At 39.4% G+C, this 21,521-nt stretch overlaps 1 protein-coding gene and 1 long non-coding RNA gene across 2 annotated transcripts; one reads left to right on the forward strand and one right to left on the reverse strand.

Annotated features, from left to right (window-relative positions):
* Positions 1-29: 29 nt before the first annotated feature.
* Positions 30-20,582, reverse strand: LOC128020694 (uncharacterized). Its single transcript, XR_008185374.1, has 2 exons — positions 20,511-20,582; positions 30-148 (listed from the first exon to the last, which is right to left on the reverse strand). It is a non-coding gene; the product is annotated as an uncharacterized LOC128020694 (long non-coding RNA).
* Positions 3,800-20,128, forward strand: LOC128020693 (annexin A4-like). Its single transcript, XM_052607305.1, has 13 exons — positions 3,800-3,938; positions 12,062-12,116; positions 12,258-12,345; positions 13,535-13,629; positions 14,545-14,658; positions 15,917-16,007; positions 16,130-16,209; positions 16,386-16,442; positions 17,917-18,010; positions 18,411-18,506; positions 18,592-18,650; positions 18,743-18,865; positions 19,838-20,128. The coding sequence occupies exons 2-13, from the start codon at positions 12,108-12,110 to the stop codon at positions 19,895-19,897; spliced, it is 966 nt and encodes a 321-aa protein (XP_052463265.1). The 5' UTR covers positions 3,800-3,938; positions 12,062-12,107; the 3' UTR covers positions 19,898-20,128.
* Positions 20,583-21,521: the final 939 nt, after the last annotated feature.

Raw genomic sequence — 21,521 nt, forward strand, 5'->3', positions numbered from 1 at the left:
ATGTGGCATCTGTCAGAATTATGGGGAAAATGACTGACCAAAAAAAAAGTGCTTTTAAACTTTTACCACTAAGTGGTGCTATGCACGCATTCATGTACACTCCTGTGTAAGTCACAAAGACTTACGTTTGTGGCTTGAGTTATCATACCTTGTATGTCTATAAAAAAAGAGAAATGAAAAAAATAAAATCCACGAATAGGGTGTAATTATATAAATATAAATATATACACACACACACACACACACACAAGTGCTGGTCCTATAATTAGAATATAATCAAAAAGTTTATTTATTTCACTAATTCCATTCAAAAAGTGAAACTTTTATATTATATTCATTCATTACAAACAGACTGATATATTTTAAATGTTTAGTTCTTTTAATTTTGATGATTATAACTGACAACTAAGGAACATCCCAAATTCAGTATCTCAGAAAATTTGAATATTGTGAAAAGGTTCAATATTGAAGACACCTGGTGCTACGCTCTAATCAGCTAATTAACTCAAAAACACTTTCAAAGGCCTTTAAATGGTCTCTTAGTCTAGTTCTGTGGGCTACACAATCATGGGGAAGACTGCTGACTTGACAGTTGACCAAAAGACGACCATTGACACTTTGTACAAGGAGGGCAAGACACAAAAGTCATTACAAAAGAGACTGGCTGTTCACGGAGCTCTGTGTCCAAGCACATTAACAGAGAGGCAAAGGGAAGGAAAAGATGTGATAGAAAAAAAAGTGTACAAGCAATAGGGATAACCGCACCCTGGAGAGTATTGCGAAACAAAACCCATTCAAAAATGGGGGAGATACACAAAGAGTGGACTGCAGCTGGAGTCAGTGCTTCAATAACCACTATGCACAGACGTATGGAAGACATGGGTTTCAGCTGTCGCATTCCTTGTGTCAAGCCACTCTTGAACAACAGACATCGTCGGAAGCGTCTTGCTTCAAAAAGGACTGGACTGCTGCTTAGTGGACCAAAATTATGCTCTCTGACGAAAGTAAACTTATCATTTCCTTTGGAAATCAGGGTCCCAGAGTCTGCAATAAGAGAGGAGAGGCACACAATCCACGTTGCTTGAGGTCCAGTGTAATATTTCCACAGTCAGTGATGGTTTGGGATGCCTCGTCATCTGCTGGTGTTGGTCCACTGTGTTTTCTGAGGTCCAAGTTAACACAGCTGTATATGAGGAAGTTTTGGAGCACTTCATACTTCCTGCTGCTGACCAACAAGATTTAATTTTCCAACAGGACTTGGCACCTGCACACAGTGCCAAAGCTACCAGTACCTGGTTTAAGGACCATGGAATGCCTGTTCTTAATTGGCCATCAAATTCGCCTGACCCTAATTCTTATCAAGAAGAGAAAGATGCGATATGCCAGATCCAAGAATGCAGAAGAGCTGAAGGCCACTATCAGAGCAACCTGGGCTCTCATAACACCTGAGCAGTGCCACAGACTGATCGACTCCATGCCACGCCGCATTGCTGCAGTAATTCAGGCAAAAGGAGCCCCAACTAAGTATTGAGTGCTGTATATGCTCATACTTTTCATGTTCATACTTTTCAGTTTACCAAGATTTCTAAAAATCCTTTCTTTGTAATGGTCTTAAGTAATATTCAAATTTTCTGAGATACTGAATTTGGGATTGCCATTAGTTGTCAGTTTATAATCATCAAAATTAAAAGTGTGAACTGGCCATAATGCTTTATGACTGGTGTGAGATTCATTAAACTTGATTTGCTATAATACTTCTGTTCATAAGATATTGCATATGATTTTCAATTAATTATAGTGGTTTGGTTAAGAGTGTGATTAGCTGATGTATTATTGTGGGAGCATGTGATTAGTTGATGAATTGTGTGCATGGTTGATGATGGCTCTTAAATATTTAAATGCAGTTTGCTGAGTGCCTACTAAGACTTGCATATTTGTGCATAATGTTTTGACCATGGATGCATACAGAAGGAAATAGATATTTAAGTATATGGAAATGTATTTATTATTAATATTTCAATCTATATGCTTCTGTATGGGCTGAATGCTTTCATTCATATTTGGCTGTATATCCTATGTTTTTATTAATAATTTGGGTGTATTACTGTTCATATTTGTTTGTTATTAAATTAACTGAATTCATTTTGAGTCTGTATTTATCATTCACAGCTGCTGAAATAGCCTTTAAATTAGTTTGGGCATATGAGGACATAAATTAGGTTAAACTACTGCATGTCCACCCATAAAAAGAATTTATAATTATAAAAAATTACCAACTGATTACCAGCACACAACTACTGATCCGCGACGTTGCCACGAAGTTTGCACAAAGTTATGTTGTGGCGATGTATACGCACCTTTCACTTTTCCACTTTTTTAGTCTCAAGCAGGCTCCGAAGAAAAATTTGTTTTTCAAGTCCAAACTTTACTTAAAACCCCTTACCAGTCACCCCCCATTTTTGGCATGGAGACAGAAATGACATACCCAAAATAAAAAAAGATTCTTTCTGACTAGATACATAATCAACTTTTGTTCACAAAGCTGACACTTCAAAGTTTACTGTTCAGGAATCAGAATCACTCAGACTGTTATGATAATAGAGATATATAAGCTCAAACACAAAAATAAAAATATTAAAAACATATTTTTAAAATGTATTTTAAAAATTGTTGATGTAGGATATGAGTTTAAAAACACAGTGTAGCTAAAGCCACAGGACTTCCAAAACTTCATTAAAAATGTCAAAATCGAATCTGTAAAACTGAATTTTATGAAATATTTTCTAAGGCCATGTCATGTGTGTTGTTTTCATTAGGCACTATCTTTGTTTGTTTTTTAGTGTTCAATGTCAGTTTTGTTTACTTCTTTAAATGTTAGAGGTTTGAAAAATCTTACAAAGCGCAAGGCACTTTTTATTTTGTAAAGAAATTAAGGCAAATGTAATATTTTTACAGGAAACACATTCGGGTACAGCAGATGAAACATTTTGGAAACAGCAGTAGGGGGATAATGTTTTATATTCTCATGGTACCTATTATTCAGCAGGTGTTATGATACTTTGTAACCGGTTTACAGGAAAAGGGATTAGTTGCTGATTGCAGCTATTGAAATATGCGATCAAAAAAATTGTGCTTTTAATTTACGGATATAATAACAAAGTGAACAACAGAAGTATGTTACAGAAAATGGGTAGGCTAGTGACAGAGTGGAACGCCGTTCATGTGACAGATAAAGTTGATATGGGAGGTGATTTTAACATTGCTCCATATTCTTGGTTGGATAGGCTACCTCCTAGAGGCCAACAACCTGAAAACAATGAAGTACTACACTTTAGTATTGAAAATTATACTTTTGACTATTGGAGATTGAATACCCTACAAATTTGAAATATACATGAATTAGTGCTTCAAATGGGAACCAAGGGTCAAGGCGAGATTACTGGCTAATCTCACATTCAATAAGTAATAATGTTCAGAAATGTGAGATTATTATATCTCCGCTCAGCGACCACGGTTTAATAAGTTTATCCTTGTTATAGTAACCAAACAACCTCGCTCTTCGGGTAATATATGGAAACTAAACAATAGACTTTCATCAAATTATTTTTTTTGCAAACAAATAAAATCCCTCTGTCTAGAAGTAAAAGGAATGGATATGTCAAATAAAGGGAAGTGGGAATGGTTTAAATGGTTGAAACAAAGAGGTTGGCAATTGAAATGGGGAAAAGCCTGTCAAAAAACAAGTAAACTTGCACACAGTCTCTCATGCCAACATACTATAAAGAGGAGGGGCCGTGAAAGAGGAACTATCAGGCGATTCTGTCTGTCCAGGCCAACACCCACTAAAGTTGGCAATAAAACTCAGAAACATTCTCCTAAATCTCCACTCCATTTAGAGTAACGTGTGCGGTGCATCTCTGAATCCAGAGCTTCAGCAGGTAAGATACTTCAAACTCCCATCTGCTTCCCAAATAACCTTTATCTTCGCTTTCAGGTTTTTTCACATCTCTTTCTGCTCTATAATGAATGTTTAATTTAAAAAAAAAAACTTAGTCTTTTAAATGGCGAACAGAAAAACACATCATGGAAATAGAACGAAATTTGATTATTGACACTTGTTTGTAAAATCATAAAGTTTTCCGCTAACGTTTTTGACAGCACTGGACGCCCGTATTCCGTTCCGTCACGTGACTATTACCGCCGAGCATGATCCTTTGAAATGTGGCTTTATAGTATAGTCAGCAAGAAAGCATATAACCAGAGGAGGGGGGAATAAAAAAAACAAAGAAAAACTATTTAAATCTCTTTATTATATCTCTATCCATTGTTTCTCCTAGATCAGGAGTTTTTTAACATTTTATTACTATATAAGGAACCCCAAATATGATGATTTCCTTGTGAAGGATCCCTTTGTTAAAATATAAAGGCAGCTGTACATTTTAAATATGACAATCTATATTTTCTCTGTGTGAAAAATATTAAATTAATATAAAGACAACTAAATCAAATAATTGTCTCCAAAATTAAATAATTTTTTTTTGCATTGTAATGAATTTATAATAGGGCTGGACGATTATGGCCTAAAATCAAAACTTCGATTAATTGAACATTTTACCTCGATTACGATTAATGAACGATTATTATTTTTAGTTTTTTTGCCCTCATAGTTCACTGACAAGGTTTGTACTGTAAATATGATTGACTATCAGCAGTTATTTTATCTACGTTCGTAACATTTCTTACTAGGGTTGGGTATTGTTTGAATTTTATCGATTCCGATTCTTATCGATTCCTAGTTTTGATTCCAATAAGATAAAAAATCCAATATAAAAAAAAAATAAGTCAAACATTTAGATGTCAAACATTTTTACAAAGCATTCTGTTGGAGCTGAATAACATGAGCAAAAATCAGCAGCCTACAAAACACTGCAAGAGGAATTTTGTCTGTGATTAAAAAATCAAGTAAAGTCATTAAATGTATTCAGTCAAGATCAGTGAAGGATTTTATTTTGTTCTTTGATTAAAGGTGCTGTAGGGAACTTTTGTAAAAAAAATATTTTTTACATATTTATTAAACCTGTCATTACGTCCTGACAGTAGAATATGAGACAGATAATCTGTGAAAAAAAATCAAGCTCCTCTGGCTCCTCCCAGTGGTCCTATTGCCATTTGCAGAAAGTCATGCGCTCCTGGTAAAAAACAACCAATCAGAGCTGCAGTCCGTAACTTTGTTTGTGTTCAAAATGTAGAAAAATGAACATAATAAGCGAGTACACCATGAATCACTAGGGTACACCTATAATAAGTGTTTATATTCGGACTATTTTAGATTGCTTCGGGGGTACCGCGGCGGAGTAACCCAGTACCTTTGTGATTCCCTGTCAAGGGAACTTCGAACTGCGTCCTCTGAAGGGACACTATGGGGAACACCTCGTCGTGACCCGTGTCTGAAGCATACTTTGAAAAACGCCAATGTGTTGGCCGGCGACAGCCTCTGACGTCGCTACCGGCGCGACTATAAATACGCGCCCGTAGGACCCGTCACTTATCTTCTTCGTCTTCATTGACTGTTTTGTTTGAAGCGTGCATCTGAGAAACGACCAGAATGGTAAGAGCGATCTATTATGGTTATCATGGCATCCACTAGCAAGGCGTTTAAACAGTGTGTGCATCCATGTCAGCGTTATTTGACACCTGATGACACACACAGTCTTTGCGTCTCTTGTTTGGACAAAGAGCACGCGCGATGTCCTTGAGGGGGCAATCTGCGCGCACTTCGAGCGTTTTTCTGTGGAAAAGCTCCGCTCTCGTTTGTCATCTGGATCTCGCGGCTCAGGACCCGCCGTTGCCGAGGCACGGAGGAGAATGAGCTCGTGGGGATCGCAGGTGGATCTCGCTGAGGAGTTTAGAGAGGGACTTTCCTCTCACACTCTCCGGCGGCAAACGAGAGCGAACTTCGAGAGGAAGATGCGTTGTCATTAACCCTTTCTGACACTGAAGTTAGTGCTCTGCTGGGTTCTAACCAGAAAGAGCACGAGATATTTGAGAGTGGTGAAGAAGCTGAGGCTGAGCCGCTCATTTCTCCTGCTCTGCGTATGGGGAGCTGTTAGAGGTTATGGATCGCGCCGCGGCCAAAAAAAAAAAAAAAAAAAATTTTTTAAATAAAATTAAAATAAATAAACTTGCCATGGAAGTGTGCCAGAAAGGTAACGTCGCGAGGTAGACTCGATGAGTGTTATTTTTCTGACCATAGCCCGCAGCCCAGGTGAGCCTTCCATTCTTGCCTGACTTACATGCAGAAGTTGAAAAGGAATGGAAGAGGCCGTTTTCTCTTGCATCCATCGGTTTCAGCATACGAGTTATGCTGATATCGATGGCATGCACGAGGACGGCTATGAGAGGATGCCCCCTGTAGAAGAGATGCTGGCTTGCTATCTCTCAGTGGGGGAACATCCTCTCTAAAATCTCCCTCTTTGCCATCTAAGCCCTTCCAGGATACATCCCGCTTAAATGGTAAATCATACGCAGTAGCAGAGCCCGAACAACAAAGGGGTCCTGGCCCATCTCGATCTGAGGATCGAAGACGGGCGCAGAAGGCTAGTGTCGCGGCTCGTGCTCCTCCCCCGCCTGAGGGCAGGGGCAAGAGGAATCGCGGGTCACGAAGAGGTAAGCAGGGTCTGAAGGATGTGATTCAGACGGGGCAGCGTTCTCGTCTGGATCAGAGCGATACCTAGGAGTTTGTCACTTCCTTTTGGATGTTTTTAAATTCTGTTTCATTTCTCCCCTGCCTAATTCCCCTGTAGCCACCAGCGCTCCACCTGATCGTGGTTAGGTGGAAAGTTTCTCACATAACAGTCTCCTATCCTGGACCTGTTATGTTTTTGGTTGGTCCTATTTTCATAGTGACCTCCTTACTGACGGTCCGGACCAAAAGGGGACGCCCCGTAAAGCGGGACTCCAGTACAGGAGGGTGGGTGAGTATGTAACCCTTTCTGCTTATGGGTGTTATGTTGCTGGTGGTTATGTCTTCTAACAGACTCTGTGAGTTTCCTTTTACAGTGCTCAGTTCCAGCCTTGTGCTCTGGCCACGATCACACGCTTTCGGCAGGCGGCCGTGCCGCGTGGGTTCGCCCCCCCCAGGGCGCGACACCCACCGCGGAGCGAGTTCCACGTGCGGGAAGCAAGCGCTCTGCGGTTGCTCGTCCCACACCCCTCCCGAGGAGCCTGGCTGATCGTCAGAACTGGCATAGCACTGCAGGGAATTTCATGGATATCCGGCCAGGTCACCCTGAGGGGCCGCCTGGCCGCTTGGCGCATCTGGGGAGGTGGTAGTTACGGAGTCCTTCTGTATGTACTGCCTCAGGTGATGCTCCCCTCGCTTGAGGGTTGGAGCTCGCCTCTCCCGTGCGATCCAGCGCCTCTGCGATGCTTAGGAACCTTTCTGTACACACGCTAAGCCTGTGTACTGTCTCAAAACCACATGGTGGTCAGTGTGCACGTGAACACTTTGCGCACTGTCTCAAATCCACGTAAGTGGTAAGTGTGCACGCAAGGCTCTGCGCACTTTCTAAAATCCTGTACGGTAAGGGTTACGCGCCCCGCTTCGTTCCCTTTCTTAAGATGATTAGCCCCGAGGTTTCTTGGGCTTCATTCAACCAGTGTGTATTTGTTATACACCCCAAGCATCGCTTCCCTCAACATGAGGGGCTGTGTGGACTCCCGCATATTGTGGTCTTTTCAGATAGTAGGCTTCACCAGGCCTCTCTGATGGTGAGCTCCCACATACTGTGGTTGTCAGGTAGTAGGCCTCACCAGGCCTCCCTGGAGATTTAGCTCCCACATGCTGTGCGTTTCCACTAAAAAAAAAAAAAAAAAAAAAAAAAAAAAAAGCTCCCACATACAATGGTTGTCAGGTAACCTTTTTCTGTACACACGCTAAGCCTGTGTACTTTCTCAAAACCACATGGTGGTCAGTGTGCACGTGAACACTTTGCGCACTGTCTCAAATCCACGTAAGTGGTAAGTGTGCACGCAAGGCTCTGCGCACTTTCTAAAATCCTGTACGGTAAGGGTTACGCGCTCCGCTTCGTTCCCTTTCTTAAGATGATTAGCCCCGGGGTTCCTTGGGCTTCATCCAACCAGTGTGTATTTGTAATACACCTCAAGCACCGCCCCTTAACATGGGGGGCTGTGTGGGCAATTCTCGCGGTAGTTTAGCAGCGCTCCCCTTTTCTAAAAGGGTCGCCTATGAGCATGCTGCTCGGAGCTCGGAGTCCTCCTCTCATGGGAGACTGAATTCTCGGTTTTTTCATCAGAGCGCTCCAGTACTACATACTGTTTTGAGACGCACTGTGAGAGCAGACATCCTGCTGAGGCTCGGGGAATGGCGCCTTCGCACCAAGGTGTTGAAGTAGAGTTAGAGAGGTTGGCCAGACCTGGGTGGATCGGTTTTGCGGCTCAAGAGAGCGTCGCACTATCCCCTCTGGCTTCCTCTGACTCATCCAGCTCCATTGGGGCTGGACGCCATGGTACAGGCGTGGCCGAGGCTTCATCTGTATGTTCCGTCCTCCAATTGCTCTGCTCCCGGGCCATTCCATCTACGAGCTGCTCTATCAGAGTGCCACGAGAGCCCCTCCTTTGTGACAGGCAAGACTTGGTAATAAACAGTGCTAAGTTCTTAGCCGTATCCCTTTAAAGGAATCTTTCGTGATTCCAAGCCTTCAGCTCTACCCCGGGCCGAGGCCCTTCAGGTAAGTTGGGTATGTAGCTTAGGCCTTTGGCCATAAGGGATAATGTCATGGACAGCCGTCGAACCGTCCCAGGGGCGACTCCCGGTGAAATGGTAGAGTTGGTACTTAGTGTTTGCCATGATTCTGGCCTGCACTCCCCTCAGCATGGCGGCGTGGGTATACTGTTCCCCATAGTGTCCCTTCAGAGGACGCAGTTCGAAGTTCCCTTGACAGGGAACGTCTCAGGTTACGAATGTAACCATGGTTCCCTGAGAGGGAACGAGACACTGCGTCCTCTAGCTCCCTGCCATGCTTCGGACGCAAGCTTCACGAAGAAGATAAGTGACGGGTCCTACGGGCGCGTATTTATAGTCGCGCCGGTAGCGACGTCAGAGGCTGTCGCCGGCCAACACATTGGCGTTTTTCAAAGTATGCTTCAGACACGGGTCACGACGAGGTGTTCCCCATAGTGTCCCTTCAGAGGACGCAGTGTCTCGTTCCCTCTCAGGGAACCATGGTTACATTCGTAACCTGAGACGTTCTTCATAGACATAAACAGAGAGAAGTAGCTCCAGCTACAATGTTCTTCCGCAAGACGCAAGCAGTTCTGTTTATTAACCGGTAGAGCGTCAAAAGTTCCCTACTGCAGCTTTAACATTAATGACAGGCAGCGTGCTTATTAGGCTGTTGTCTCTTTAAGCAAAAATACTGTAGCTACACATGTTTTCTTTCTCTTCTGTTTATGTTCACGTAAGACAAAAACTGCTGCGTTTATGATGATATACTGATGTAGTTTTCTGTATCGTAGTTTCGACTTGGAACAACCTTTTCTACAGTTAAAATACACAGAACAGTCCGAGAACGGACACAAACCGGGAACCTGCAGCGCAACCGCCGACCGCTGCTCTCTGTGCACGCGCTTGTTCTTCATGTGCGCTGCACACAAACATGCTATAATAAGTTTTGAGATTCTGAACTACTTTAGTGATAAATCACTGGACAGTGCTGACAACAGTTTCTGTGTTCCTCTGTGCGCGCGATCTTCACAGCTGTTTATGAGTGGTCGTGCCACAATGCAGCTGCGCGAACATGGGAATACACATCCGATCATCTAACCGCTTGAATGTCCAAACCATAAAACACATGCAACTGACAAAGTTTAGGTGAAGACTCAAGGCTCACCGCTCACGCGCCATCTGTATGTGTTGAACCGGCGTCCGTTCACCTCCGTGTTTTGCTTTTATGCCACTGACTGGAGAGCAGAGTCATGTGGCTACACACGCACTAGTATGCTTTTAAGGGCGAAGTGTTAACAGGATTAAAAAAACGAAATAATCGACGTCGGTTAGAGGTTATGAATTTCGGTTTTGATTATTTTTCGATTAATCGTCCAGCCCTATTTTATAAACACATTTTAAAATATTATCTAAAAAATATTAACTTTTAAGTAAAAAATAAAATAAGTCTGAAATACGATGAGATCATCGCTCTCACCTCAATGGCTGGTTAAAGTCCCAGCCGCATAGGTGATGGCCAACACTGGTACATTACAAATTCAACCTGCTGAGCTTTGTGGTGTGGGCCCAAGGTGCTTTCTTTGGGTCATCAGGTGGGTACCCTCCTTCAGCAGTGTTTCATCAATTAACCCACAACACCTCCAGAGGGCTTGACAGCAGCCCTAGTTTCCTGGGGCAGCCCACTCGGCCCCCTGGACTCCACAACCAGTGCTCTTTTATATTCCCTCCCTACCCAGTGGGCTGTTCCATGGCTCACAGTGCTTTAGCCACAGCCATCCCAATGCTGTCTCTACTCTTTTTGTGATATTCGCCACAAGACGTCTCCTGCTGGGACCTATTATTCCAAGTCTGGACAAGGGACTCCAAAGTGACTGCCCAGGAAATCCTTGGAAGCCTACTTCCACTGGCAAGTATCATGCCCGCCATCCCACCTGCTGGCACTGCTGGGTGAGTGGTTGGTACTTCCCAGGCTTTCTCTCATGTACCTCTTCTATCCTCTCCTCCCATGGCAGTCAGTTCCAGCAACACCACCTGTTTTGTTGCTCTGGACCACAGAACTATGTCTGGTCTGAGAGTTGATGTGGTGATCTCCTCTTGAAACTTGAGCAGTCTCCGGAGGTCAACTATCATGTCCCATTCACTGATCAGACATGTTCAAGGCTTGCCTACCCTCCTCCCTTTAATAATTAAATAACATTAAATAATTAGATATGCAAAGGTTTCTGCATAACAAAAATTATAAAATGTTCATAAAATTCTTACAGTTCTAGGCTATTATCTGCATTTTTATTTGCTTTATTGCTGTATGTCAAAAGTCTTGTTTCTGTTTGAAGTTCTTCAGAGGAATCTTATTAAGTTGATGACTAAATTAATTCTGATTCACAACTGAGAAGAACCCTCCTGAGCAATAACATTTTCCTGTGGGTCCTAATTTGTGGGTTCTACTGGTGGGCAGATGCTGAGCTTTCTCAAATAAGAGCTTAATCTTTCATATGAAACACTGCGGTATGTTTTGAATGTCAATGAATTTATCTGTGGTGCTGACGCTCAAAATCAAATGAGCTTAACGGTGTTAAAGTCGCACAGCATGTGTCGAATATAATGGCAGCAGGCTCTTTGAACGTCCAGCACATTGTATGCAAAGAATACATTATTAAAAGGTCTTAAATGATGCATTATAGTCATGGGGCCGCAGTCAGTGTTAGACAACGATGAAGTGAAAATTGAGAGACTGCTTTGAGAGCCAGATGTCGTGGTGTTTTAAAGGAGGTCTTCTGGGGGTTAGGAAATGTTGTAAGTTTATTGTATTAAAGGGGAAACTGATACTGAGCATTAGGCTGTTAATTACCGGTTCAGCCTCTTCTGCTTAATGAGCTGAATAGTAAAGTGGAAACCATTTTGCTAGTGGCATCCAAAGGCGTTATTTATTTAACAGTGTCATTGACCCCGTCATTAGATCTCAGTCCTAAATTTCACTTCAATAAAACCCTAACAAACTGGGAAGTGTTTCCTAAAAGCAAGCACCAAAAGAAACCATTGGCACCAGTACGAATATGATTTATGATTAAAATGTTTCTAGAAAATGCATCCCTGGTTGGTTTCATTATTATAAATGTGTCAAAATAAAACAGTTTTACTTGTTTGTGGATATCAAAAGACATGTATTATAACATGAAATTGATTACACCACTTTTGAATTTCATCGGTTTAAAAATGCATTTATGTTTTACATGTAAAGTTGCCTGTGCGATGGTTCCTTACACTGCATTCATATTTTTTTTATAATTATCTTTTCTTTTTTTTTCTTGGCTTTAGTGTTCTCATCTCTTCAATTCAAGACTAAAATCTCTCCTCCATCACTATGGCAGCGGTAAGAAAAGTATTTCAAATGTAAAGAGACACAATGTTAGTCTCTTTTTTCATGTCTGAAACATTGATGCGTTTAGTCTCACTTCTAGATGATTCTTGTTAAATCGGTATAAAGATGATGCTATCTCTTCTTTTGCTGTAGTTGGGCAACCGTGGAACCGTAACTGAGGCATTAGGCTTCAACCCAGAGGAAGATGCCCAGAAACTTTACAAAGCTATGAAAGGAGCTGGTAAGTGATCGACAAATCAGAACCGGGCTTCAAGATGAGTGTTTACATGATCCATTTTTTTGCCCGTTTGAATGAAATGAGAATCATCACCAGGTTTCATTTTGAAAGTATTTTATCAGGTAGATCAGAGAACTAAATCTCTTCATATCCAGTTAAAACTGCAAGCTGTGCTCCGCACTGACTTCTGTGTGTTTAGCTGGGCTCTCGTCCAATGCAGAGCAGAGGATGATTCCTCGGCATTTGTCCTGTAACCGAAAAGGTTTTTGCTCATTATTGTAGACATTATTCTAGAGTTTGGCATGATGTTGAGAATGCAGATTTCTAGATAAATGGATTTCAGCTGATTCAGCATGAGTTGCATTACAAAACACACGACTTGCACTCACACTGTTGCTGTTTGACAAAAGCTCGCTTGTTGGCCTTGAGTGAGTTGTGAGTAACATGCAGTTTAACACTTTAAATAACAGTGAACTTGTGATTCGGAAGTGTCAAAATTGTCCATGCAGTGAAAGAAAATGAAGCAATCTTTTGCCATTTTACGATCAAGCATGTAGAGCGTGGGACTTTAAGGGTAATGTCTAATTTGGGACTTAAATAACAAGAAGTTGTTAATTCCGAAAGTGACGAATTGAAAACCACCATCGTTTACTCAACCTCAAGTCATTTCTAAACTTGCAACACTTTCTTTTTTCATCCATGGAACCAGGGAGAAATTCTGCAGAGTATACAAATCAAACACACACACACACACAAATAAATATAAGAAATGCTATACTGTTTGAAACTTAGCAGTCAGTAAGATTTATTAATAATAATAATAATAATAATAATAATAAATACTTTTATTCAGCAAGGACACATAATTATAAAAAAGAAATTCTCAATTTTAGTTTCTCCTGTATTTTTTCAGAATTTCAGAGACATTATTTATTATATATGTAATATATGTCATTATAGCATACCAGATGTATAAATTTAGTAGCCCGTTAAAAAAAAACAGAATATCCATTATGGATGTGTTTTGGAGATAACCAAAGATTAAGACAATGCTGTTAAGACAATCAGCTGATGCTGGTAATCTCAAAATGATAAAAAAATAATAATAAAATGACACAAGGCTGACTAAATGTTGTCTACAATTAAAAAAAAATTTTTTTAATATTAATCACCACAACTGAACAAATTCCAGGAACCGATGAGGCGACTATCATCGAGATCCTCGGCCATCGCACTATTGCACAAAGGCAGAAAATCAAGGAGTCTTTCAAGCTGAGCGTGGGAAAGGTAAAACACTTAATGTCATTTAACCAACAGTTACCATTCTCTGAAATAAGGTCTATTAAACTCAGACCTGTAGCCTATCATTAACAGGTCTCATTTTGGACCAAAACAACACGTCTTCCTGGTGAAAATGAGGGAAGCTTGTAGTCGTGTTCTTATCTTTATGGAAGGTACTAATGGCAGGGAAGGTGTGAGCAACCGTTAGGTTGTATTTACATAAAACATACGGTTCGCAAGGTGATAAGATAACAATGTTGACCATTCTTGATGATTCTGTAGTCGGTATGAAGATAGACAAAGCAGAGTATGTATCACTGATAAGAGATGCATGTGACTCCAGTCATTAACTCTTCATGTCAGTGCACACAGTGAGGGAACAGAGTACATCTACAAGCGGTGTCTTTCAGAAGACATCACTGCTTTATGACTGTTATCATAACAGAGAATAAAGAATGCAGCATTGACTTATATTGCACTTCCTTATATTGTACTTGTGGTTTTCCTCTATTAATCTGTAAACCTCTGTAACTCTGTAAGCCGGTCAGGGAAACCAGAATCAGTAAAAGTCAGGGTCAGGTCTGGCTGGTTATATTAGTGGAAACACTGAGCGACTACAGGGAATTCTGCATAGCAAGAAAGTGTTAATCATTGTGTGGTGCGTTCAGGACGGTTTCGTGGACACGACATGCCTTCCCTACTCAGACTTACAACTGATATTACAGCTTTGGTCTGCAACCAACACTATTTTGCCAACACCAAATCCATTTGTTTCTTCTGTGATATGAGATGTGGAAATAAAGCATGAATGAATGCATCGAAGAAGAAATAATCTACTTTTAAGCTTGATATGCCTATAGTTTGTTTGCTGTTCTTCCACATGTGGTATGTAATAACACTTTATTTAAAAATCCCATTCAGGAACTGGTTGACTGCTTGAAGTCAGAGCTATCTGGAAACTTTGAGCAGGTTGTGGTCGGCCTGATGATGCCCGCCCCAGTGTATGATGCGTATGAGCTGAGGAACGCCATCAAGGTTAGTGAGGATTGGGAAACACCCATTTCAGACAGTATTTTACTTGAATGTGCATGGCTTCTGGTGCCAACCACTTCGAGTTGTTTTAGCTGTACAAAAACAGCCCGTTATGTTGCTTGATGTTCAGAGCTCCAAACAAAACAAAAAAAATCAAGTAAGGAGCCGTTGGCTCCTATAAGAAAATAACTTAGGCGCCAAATATGTTATTTAGGTGCCATAGAATAAAAGTGTTTTATTAGTTTTCAGGAACCCAGATAAACCATCACTTGGCCAATGACTCTAGTTTGGACTCCTCATGACCGTTGTGCACTCCTAAGTTAAATAATTTCTGACAGTTAACAATGTTAGTACTCATCAATCATCAAACTGATTAAAATAATGTTAGAATAAAATAAAACTGACATCAACGAAAAATCATAAGATTAATCATAAACTTTCTGTGTCATGACGCAATTATAATACATCATCAAAACAAATTAGTTATGAATGGGGCACCCAGTTTAAATAGTTTTGCCATTTATGTGCTCTTAAAGTATAATTTCTAAAAAAAATAGTGAAAAAAGAAAATCATCAGGGGCACAAGGCAGGAAGCGACGCAAAAGAGAATAAGAAAAAAAGATCAATATAGAGATAAAAATCACACGTTAACAGCTGTGTATTACCCCCTGATGTTTATGAAGTGATGTTTTGAAATAGACTTTTTAGAACATTTTAACTGGCAACACTGACATCGTGGAATGTTTTTTCTTGAGCTAACTGCTTATTTAATTTTACTTTATTTTCTTCAAATAAATTTAAGCTTCTGTAATGTCTTAATATCAGTTACATAGTCTACTGCTTGCTTTTAATTCACTTGCATTTAATTAAGATCTTGTTAAGAAGTCATATTATTAATAATTATAAACAAACATTTTTACAATATTGCATTTATACACACACCTGACAGCTTTACCTGATGTAGTTTCTTCAATTTCTGCACTAAAGTTTTTTTGTATTTTAATTAATTATCATAAAGACACATAATATAACGCTGCTCTGATCTGCCTTGACACAGTCAGATAAGAAAAAAGCATACTCAGAATTTGTCCTCTGCATTTAACCCAATATATATATATATATATATATATATGTGTGTGTGTGTGTGTGTGTGTGTGTGTGTGTGTGTGTGTGTTTGTGTCTGTGTGTGTGTGTGTGTGTGTGTGTACAGTATTTATATTAGTTTTAGTCACCAATCACAATATCGTCAACCTTTTTCCAGGGTGCAGGAACAGAGGAGGCATGTCTCATTGACATCCTGGCCTCAAGAACCAATGCTGAGGTGAAGGAAATCATTGCTACCTACAAGAACGGTACAGATGTGCTACAGCTCACACTTATCACGGATATGCTCTTTTACAGTGTGAAAAATATACAGGTCTACCCATATATTTTGTTCACTTTTCTTGTGCTAATAATGATGTCATTATCACAGAATATGGCAAGAGTCTCGAGGACGATGTCCGTGCAGACACGTCTGGAATGTTCCAGAGAGTTTTGGTGTCTTTACTCACGGTAAATAAACAAATCACTTGCTATTTGCGAAGAAGATTATTTGCTGCCTTTACTCATGACCTCTTTTGTTTGCCATGCAAACCTTCACCATCCACAGTGTCCAGCTGGGGCATGTGTGACCCCTGATAGATTGGCATATGAGATGTATTGATTTAGTTTTTCTGCTTTGCTTATAGGCTGGCCGTGACCAGAGCACCAAGGTGGACGAGGCTCAGGCTGTTCAGGATGCAAAGGTGAGGATTTCGGCAGGGTTAGCTTTTCAGCAGCAGCACATGTTCAAATGTTGTGGTGTAATGGGTTCTGAATACCTTAACCTGGGTCATACTTTGACATTACATGCTTAGCATATCCAGTGTGATTTGGTAATAGTAGTGCTTCACATATAATATATAAGCTTATATTATATAAAATGGATAACTTTTGTTTGAGAATTGGTTGACTCGGACCACGCTGGAAGTGTTTAATTCACTTAAAGATCCCTTTCTTGCATTTTGGACTACACTGGTTGTGCTGCATGAGAGTCATTCATTGAGTATTCAAACAAAAGCGGTCACGCTGTATGTCTTTAAATCTCACATAACATTAGTTATTTGTTCAGGAATCAGAATATTTTCTTTGTGCTGTAGTTTTAAATTCATTGAAAACAACCAGCACATGCAAGTTATTTATTTGAGAATCATACCACACTGATCACACATATTTTTTATTTATTTATTTATTTTGATTTATTGAAAATAACCATCTCATAAAAGTAGTTTGCTTGAGAATAAGACTACACTGGTCATGCTGTACAGTATATATACAGGTGCTGGTCATATAATTTGAATATCAAAAAGTTGATTTCACTAATTCCATTTGAAAAGTGAAACTTGTATATTCAATTATTACACACAGACTGATATATTTCAAATTTTTATTTCTTTTAATTTTGATGATTATAACTGACAAATAATGAAAGTCCCAAATTCAATATCTCAGAAAATTAGATTATTGTGAAAAGATTCAATATTGAAGACACCGAGTGCCACACTCTAATCAGCTAATTAACTCAAAACTCCTGCAAAGGCCTTTAAATGGTCTCTCAGTCTAATTCTGTGGGCTACACAATCATGGGGAAGACTGCTGACTTGACAGTTGACCAAAAGACGACCATTGACACCTTGCACAAGGAGGTCATTGCAAAAGAGGCTGGCTGTTCACAGAGCTCTGTGTCCAAGCACATTAATAGAGAGGTGATAGGTAAGAGAAATGATGTGGTAGAAAAAAAGTGTACAAGCAATAGGGATAACCGCACCCTGGAGAGTATTGCGAAACAAAACCCATTCAAAAATGTGGGGGAGATTCACAAAGAGTGGACTGCAGCTGGAGTCAGTGCTTCAAGAACCACTATGCACAGACGTATGGAAGACATGGGTTTCAGCTGTCGCATTCCTTGTGTCAAGCCACTCTTGAACAACAGACAGTGTCAGAAGCGTCTCATTTAAAAAAGGACTGGACTGCTGCTGAGTGGACCAAAGTTATGGTCTCTGATGAAAGTAAATTTTAATTGGACCTCTGTATATTCTGTGCATTTACTGTTCTTTAATGGACGTGTTTCATATTCAATGTCAGCGAACTGCATGTGGGCTTCAGTCGTAGGTACACAACAGTCATGCTGATCTCACTAATCATTAACCGTATAAAAGGAAATTGTTTCTCATTCAACAGGACATCTATGAGGCAGGCGAAGCTCGCTGGGGAACAGATGAGGTCAAGTTCCTAACTGTACTGTGTGTGAGGAACCGAAATCACTTACTCCGAGGTATCTGTTCATGCCAATTAATAACCGAAATACTCCTTACCACTTCTGTGTTTGTTCTAGGAAGCAACTCTGTGGGAAAATTATCGTACATGACAGTGTTTCCCAATCCTTTTTAATTTAATTCTTTCAATTTAGTTTGAATAGTTTTGTTATGTGCCTTCGTCGTTTTTTGTTTATATATATATATATATATATATATATATATATATATATATATATATACACACACACCTACAAATATATAAATATATATTTTTTCTATACATATATGATTAATTAATGTACATGGTTAGTTATATTTTTATGCTCCTTCACTCATTTTATTTAAAAATGCAAAATTAACATTATTCAGATATCTATTTTAACTAAATGGTAATAATTAAGCTGTTTCTTTTCCCAGTGTTTCAGGAGTATCAGAAGATTTCTGGAAGGGACATTGAGGACAGCATAAAGAGAGAGATGTCTGGCTGCCTGGAGGATGTATTTCTGGCAATAGGTCGGTCGTGAGTAATATTTTAATTATCTTCACACATTTTCAATTGCATACTGGGTTCTAAAAAGCTTCTCTTTAACCTTTGCAGTGAAATGCCTGAAAAACAAGCCAGCATTTTTTGCTGAAAGGCTCTACAAGTCAATGAAGGTAAATGGAAACACCATCTAATCTAATATTTGTACACATTAGAGATATAACCAGTACAACAGTCATAATTTCTCTTGTTTCTTGGCTCTTAGGGTTTAGGCACCACAGATAGCGTGCTGATCAGAATCATGGTGGCTCGTGCCGAGATCGATATGCTGGATATCAAAGCAGAGTTCCTGAAGATGTATGGAAAGACCCTTCATTCCTTTATAAAGGTGGGACACAGTTGTTTCACTGAGACTATGTGACTAAACACAATATTTAAAATCCATTTAAAACATATTACAAATACTCTAACACAAACCTCAGGGATGAAGCAAAGCCAAACTTTTAAAGGAATAGTACACCCAAAAAGTAACATTTACTGAGAACTGACTCATTTGATTATTCAGTATGTAATTGAGTTTCATCAAAACAGATTTGGATAGATTTAGCATTCCATCACTTGCTCAGCAAAAAATAATCTGCAGTGAATGGGTGCCATCAGAATAAGAGTCCAAACGACTGATAAAAACATCGCAATAATCCATACCAATACAGTCCATGAGTTAATGCCTTGAGAAGTGAAAAATTGTGTGTTTGTACAAGTACATCATTAGGACGTTTGATCTAGTTTAAACCAGTTTTAGCCAGTTTACGAGTCCATAATCCATTGTCTGTTGTTCTCTCACATCAAAATCCACCAAGATAAGTGTTTAGAACTAAGTGTTTTCACTTTTATGCTTGATCTGTGCATAGTTTTCTCCTGATTCAGACTAGATTACTTTTTCACTGGAGATGTATCAGAGAACTTATTTAGCTGGATACAATGGTCTAGTTAAGAACATCTCTGTGGATTCATTTCTTACAAACACACAGCTTTTCACTTCACAAGATGTGTGAATTACTTGTAGATTGTTTTTATCAGCTGTTTTGACTCATTTTGACGGCACTCATTCACTGCAGAGGATCAATTGATTATGTAATGATAAATGTTTCCAAATCTGTTCTGATGAAGAAACAAACTCCTCTACACCTTGGATGGCATGGGGGTAGATACATTTTAAGAAAAGTTTCATTTTTGGGTGAACAATTACATTTATTTAAATTAATTTTGCAGACAAACCCAAAAATCCCCAATCAAAGCACTTCTAAAGGCAATACTAACATTTAACCCATTATGAAACTCTGTTCTGGTTGTTTATTAGGGTGACACATCGGGCGATTACAGTAAGATCCTGTTGGAGCTGTGCGGAGGAGAAAAGTAACTCGTTCACCGTGTTCATTAGCATGAAAGCTGTCTCTCACACCAAGTCTACTTAATTTCAAACACATTCTCTGTTTGTAATACCCATTAAAACCAAACAGTGTTGTTTTAAACGAGACTCATGTTTTATTTTGATTTGTGTTTATAGCCTTGGAATTTATGGGAGTCCTTCATAGATTGGTGTGTGTTTCAAATGAATAAAAGGAGAAAAGAACAGCCTGCATTGACTGTATTGATCTGTTGTTGTCTCGTTTAATTTTTTAATCTCGGCACACTCAATGAGGTCAGTTTTTTTAATTACTCAGAGTATAATTTGTTTAATGTACAACATGTATACTCTGTCTAATTTTACTAATTGCTCATGGTTGTTTGCGTATGAGCATAGTTTCTGTTTTTCTAGATTACAGGTTTCACAGACCATGTGCTTCAATTTAATCAAGAGCAACATATTAATCATATGAGTGAATGTGGCATCTGTCAGAATTATGGAGAAAATGACTGACCAAAAAAAAAAGTGCTTTTAAACTTTTACCACTAAGTGGTGCTATGCACGTATTCATGTACACTCCTGTGTAAGTCACAAAGACTTACGTTTGTGGCTTGAGTTATCATACCTTGTATGTCTATTAAAAACAGAGAAATGAAAAGAAAGAAAAGAAAAACCACGAATAGGGTGTATATTATATATATATATATATATATATATATATATATATATATATATATATATATATAAAAAATTCTCAATAAACTGAGTTAAAGGAGATGCTTAGCCTTCAGTAAATGTTGACTGTCTACAAACTAAATCATAATTTATTTTGAGACATATGTGAATACAGTTTTAAACCCTGATTTGCCTTTTTTTCTGGCAATAAATACTAAAACATAAAAATTTTAATAAATTGACAAAGTTTCATTTATTTAAGGACATATAATTTTTCTGGCTTTGTAAGTTTACAATAAACCTACTAAAATGACAAAAACACAACAAAATGACTAAATATTAATTGAAATTTATGCTTGCTGCATGACTTGTATGTTCCAATACAGCGAGAATCGTATTCATGAAAAAAGGCCGATAGAGAGCAATCATGAAGGTTTTTGTATTATCACAGATGGGCCCACATGGGCAGCAATATCTTAGACAAATGAAAGCCTTTGTTTATCGCCTGTGCAATGGAACACAATATCTCTGTCGACCCACTAAACTGTCTGACAGCAATGGATTCAATTCCAGAAACAAAAAAAATCCAGACAGGGAACGGTTTTTAAATCTCAACATTCAGCAAGCGGCCCGGAGCACTCTGGGATCACGGGAATGAGTGTTTCACAGCAACTAAGACAGAAAGCGCTCTCTCTTTCCTGAGCTAATGGTGGCACACAGCATAAATAAATCTCAGCCACTTGAGGCCATGCAAATGTCACCAAGATTTTTCCTGTTGTTCCCTCATGTGTGTCAGTTTGCAAGAAAGTTTCTGAATTTTTTTAAAAAGTTGCTGCTTTTTTACCGTTATCATCGGAGACCCAGAGAAACGAACACACTCTGTTTATGTGTGTGAAATTGTACGCAATGTACTTCCCCTGAGGCTACAGTCCATCAGTGAGTGTCAAGCTAGAGTGCAGTA

The sequence above is a fragment of the Carassius gibelio genome, chromosome A10 (assembly GCF_023724105.1).
Source record: "Carassius gibelio isolate Cgi1373 ecotype wild population from Czech Republic chromosome A10, carGib1.2-hapl.c, whole genome shotgun sequence".
Lineage (NCBI taxonomy): Eukaryota > Metazoa > Chordata > Actinopteri > Cypriniformes > Cyprinidae > Carassius > Carassius gibelio.

Bases quoted from the DNA above. Each gene is read 5' to 3' on its own strand.
- LOC128020693 (XM_052607305.1), top strand. The intron at 16,210-16,385 runs GTAAATAAACAA...CTTTGCTTATAG, and splicing joins TTTTGGTGTCTTTACTCACG to GCTGGCCGTGACCAGAGCAC. The intron at 18,507-18,591 runs GTCGGTCGTGAG...TAACCTTTGCAG, and splicing joins GGATGTATTTCTGGCAATAG to TGAAATGCCTGAAAAACAAG.